The sequence below is a fragment of the Triticum dicoccoides genome, chromosome 2A (assembly GCF_002162155.2).
Source record: "Triticum dicoccoides isolate Atlit2015 ecotype Zavitan chromosome 2A, WEW_v2.0, whole genome shotgun sequence".
In the NCBI taxonomy this organism is placed as follows: Eukaryota; Viridiplantae; Streptophyta; class Magnoliopsida; order Poales; family Poaceae; genus Triticum; species Triticum dicoccoides.
This window is the reverse complement of record NC_041382.1, coordinates 242,961,817-242,965,660: the sequence shown is the minus strand read 5'-3', so window position 1 is coordinate 242,965,660 and position 3,844 is coordinate 242,961,817. Positions and strand designations below refer to the sequence as shown.

At 46.6% G+C, this 3,844-nt stretch overlaps 1 protein-coding gene across 2 annotated transcripts in view; it reads left to right on the top strand.

The window, feature by feature from the left end:
- Positions 1-2,727, top strand: part of LOC119354349 (uncharacterized Rho GTPase-activating protein At5g61530-like) — a 10,044-nt gene extending 7,317 nt beyond the window's left edge. For both annotated transcript variants that reach the window (XM_037621084.1, XM_037621083.1), the window contains exons 9-10: positions 1,457-1,613; positions 2,271-2,727. In XM_037621084.1, coding sequence (XP_037476981.1) covers positions 1,457-1,613; positions 2,271-2,413 — 300 coding nt within the window. In that variant the 3' untranslated portion in view covers positions 2,414-2,727. The remainder of the gene's footprint in view (positions 1-1,456; positions 1,614-2,270) is intronic.
- Positions 2,728-3,844: the final 1,117 nt, after the last annotated feature.

Genomic DNA, 3,844 nt, shown 5'->3' with positions numbered 1-3,844 from the left:
AAGCGATCAAGCAATTGGAGAAGATCCAGAGAGGCTTCTTGTGGGCTGGGCGAGCCATTGCCAGCGGTGGTCACTGCCATGTCAATTGGCGCCATGTGTGCCGCCCCCTTGAGTATGGTGGACTAGGGGTCCGTGACCTGGAGCACACTGGTCTCGCGCTGCGTCTGCGCTGGTTGTGGTTTGCCCATGTTGATCCGGACCGTGCTTGGCAAGGCCTCGACCTGCAGTTCTCGCACGAGGAGCGCGCGCTATTCTTCGCCTCCACTACCATGATCATTGGGAATGGCTTGACGGCGCTGTTTTGGGAAGATCGCTGGATTGATGGGCAGTCCGTCTGTGAGGTCGCCCCTCTGCTCTACCAATGCATTCCCAAACGACGACACAAAGTCAGGACGGTGGCAGATGGGATGGCAGGTAACTCTTGGGTGAATGATATACAGGGGATCCTGGGCCTGCATGAGATCGGCCAATACTTGCTGCTTTGGCAAGCAGTGTGTCACACCACCCTGACGAGCGAGTCGGATCGCTTGCTCTGGAGGTGGACTGCCAACGGCATATACTCGGCGCGCTCGTGTTATGCGGCCAGTTTTCAGGGATCCACACATTGCCCTTCCTGGCAGCTGGTCTGGAAGAGCTGGGTGCCACCACGGGTTAAATTCTTCCATTGGTTGGCCGCCCAGGATCGCTGCTGGACTACTGAAAGGCTTGTGCGATGCGGATTGCAGCATCACCCTCGATGCCTTCATTGCGACCAGGCCATGGAGACTATTCAGCACCTGTTCCTGGCCTGCCCCTTTGCTCGCCAGACCTGGCATATCATCCTTGACTGGCTGCATATTCCGGCCCCAATTCCAAATCAGGAATCCACGGTCATGGAGTGGTGGCTGCGTGCGAAAGAGCTCACGCCACCTGCGCACCTGAAGGCCCTCAAGTCCATCGCGCTTCTTGTTCCCTGGATGTTATGGAAGCACAGGAACGCGTGTGTCTTCGACAACACCACGCCATCCTTGGAATTGCTAGTGGATAGGATCAAGGACGAGATCCAATGTTGGGCTAAGGCTGGAGCCCAGGGGCTTCGGGTTGTTCTGCCCACAACCTGGGACGTCCATTGATAGTTTGTATGACTCTGTAACGCTCACCTCCTAGGAGGCCTGTTCTACCTTTCCCATGAAATGAAATGCAAAGGCCTTTTGCGTTTTCTCGAAAAAAAAGAATGTACACAAAAATGAGTTCACTAGATAATTCTTTCAGTTCCATCTGGTTTGATAGACCACATTGTACAACTTTCCACAGTTAGGTTCTTCACAGTTAGTAATTTCTATAGTATAGACTGCTTGTGAAACGGTTTGTTTCTATTTCTGGAGCTGTTCTCATTCGTCAGGGATTGTATTTAGTTTAATATAAAATGTTCATTTCCTTTTGAGTGTCGAAGCAAATTTTTTGGTGCCAAGTGCAGATGGACTCTCGTACCCTTGCTGTGGAGTTCGCACCTTTGATCATATGGCAGCAAGGGGATTCTGGAACAGATTTGCGGAATCATCTCAGATTCACACTGAAACCACCTCCAAAAATTGTGGACACAACGACAAGTACCACTACATGGGACTTGCTAGGTATGTAAATTGATTTCGTCTAAGAGAATCCAGAGATTTTATATCGGTTGAAGGCTGGCGTTGGTTTCCCTTCATTAGCACAAGGGGGAAGCAATTAAGTAGATATTTCGACTCATGTTATCAAACATGCTTGATGCCCTATATCTGGTTGTGAAGTTATTGTGAATGCTAACTATCTAGTATGAATTGATAATTGAGGCTGTGCTAACTGCCAAGAAAGTTGTGGGCGTGAACGAGGGGTCAAACTTAATCCGAAAGCCAATTTAAGTGTGATTTAGCCACCCATCTTTAAACTGCCAAGTAAGAAGTGTCCGTGAATGAGGGGTCAACCTAATCCAAAGACAGATATACAAGTGTGAATATATAGGTGTCACGTCTGTAAACCAGCTTCACATTTCATCAACTAAGAGACCCACTTAGAGACTTGTGACACCTATATATGCTCCAGATGACCCAAACCTTGTTATAGTTAGGTTGTGTTGATCCAACATTCGAGCTACTATGTGTTGTGGAAGAGGGGAGGGGGGATAGGTGGCCAATCTTGTAGTGGATGGTCCAATCCAGACTTTCTTGTGAGCAGAGGTGGTAAAAATTTAGTCCTTAATCTTTTTTATCTAACTGTTATAATCCAACGTGGTTTGGCTTATATGATTGCAGATGAGGATGATGTGGATGCTTCGTCGCAAATCCCCTTGGACGATGGTTCGCCTCCAGACTATGGTGCTATTGAGGTGATCCAGTGCTTGATTGAGCATCACAATCCCATATTCACGGATGCAAACGAGACTGTATGGAGATGACCTGACCTGGCCGGCTCCTCTTTAGATTTCTGTGGTATTTAGCTCGTGCTATGTACAAGTTCCAGGTAGTAGGATGGAGTGGAGTGCCGCGAATAAGTCTAGTCACGGGGACACGCATTTTGGTCCAAACTTTTTTTGTCTTGTTTTGTGGGAGTAAAAGTAGGAACTGTATATATTAATTGTCCACATGACAGAGTTGTCTTGTGGGATTTGCCTCGACATGGCTCGTCAATAATGTACCATGATTCTTGTGCTGTATGTCACTACTTGGGTTGTAGACAAATTGCTGGACGTGGACGCATTTGCTAAATTCACTTCAGGTAATTACCAATCAGAAAGTGTAGGGCCTCTTTGATTCACATGATTTTGAAAATGTAGGAATAGGAAAAGTATAGGATTGCAGTGGCATGTCAACTTGAATCCTATAGGATTAGCAAAGAGTGTTTGATGCTACATGAAAAACAGAGGAATTGTAAAAAAAGGTTGGAGTGAATGTTAGATTTTTTATAAAATGTAGTACAAAAGATTTCATAGGATAAATTCCTATGGGATCCAATCCTATGAATCAAAGGGCCGACATAGGAAAAATTTCTAAGGATTTCAATTCTCCAAAATTTTTAAAGAATTTCTTTGAATCAAAGGAGCCCGTAGTTGGCACCGTGCCTTCAAAATGGTGTACTGATACTTCCGTCGGTAACAACCTTGCTTCTTGTGCAGGAATAAGTTTTTTACAGTTACACGAAACGAGGCGTGGAAGTTTGACGGCAGTGAGAGGCTACAAGTGTTCATTACTTTGCGTCATAGTTACTGTTGAATTTGACAATGTTCTGTATGCAGAAAGAGCACGGGCGACAGAATGTTGCATGCCCCAACAAAGCACCCTTTGATCTGTGAGATTGAATGATCCATATCTATGCTTAAAGCAATATTACTTAATCCCTTCGTGGCGGCTTGGGTGGAACTCCAGAATTTGCCTCCTCGACGCTGCGGGGCTAAGGCCCTCTTTGGTTCGGTTGTGGATTTCTAAAAATAGCTGTGAAAAATTTGCTGTGAAAAAACAGTTGTGGGAAATCTGATGTGAAAAAGATGTAGGTTATTTGGCAAACGATACAACTTTTTTAGATTTTGGCCCGCACGGAATCAGATTTTGAAAAGCACGTCCTGGACTGTTTCCGCTTTTGGTTCAGATTTTGGCAGCGGATTTCTGGAATCAGATTCTGCTGGGTTCGTCCTTTGGTTCAGATTCTGCTGCGCGGCAGCGGAATCCGTCGATAAAAGCTGAACCAAACAGGGCCTAAGCCTGTGCAGTGGACAACTCCTTCTCCGGTGTTTCAGCTCGAGGCAGTGGCCTCCCGCGAAGGTGGTTGCTCACTCTCGGCAGCGCAGCCATGCCCTGCAGCTTCTTCCTCCCTCTTGGCGGAACATTGGCGT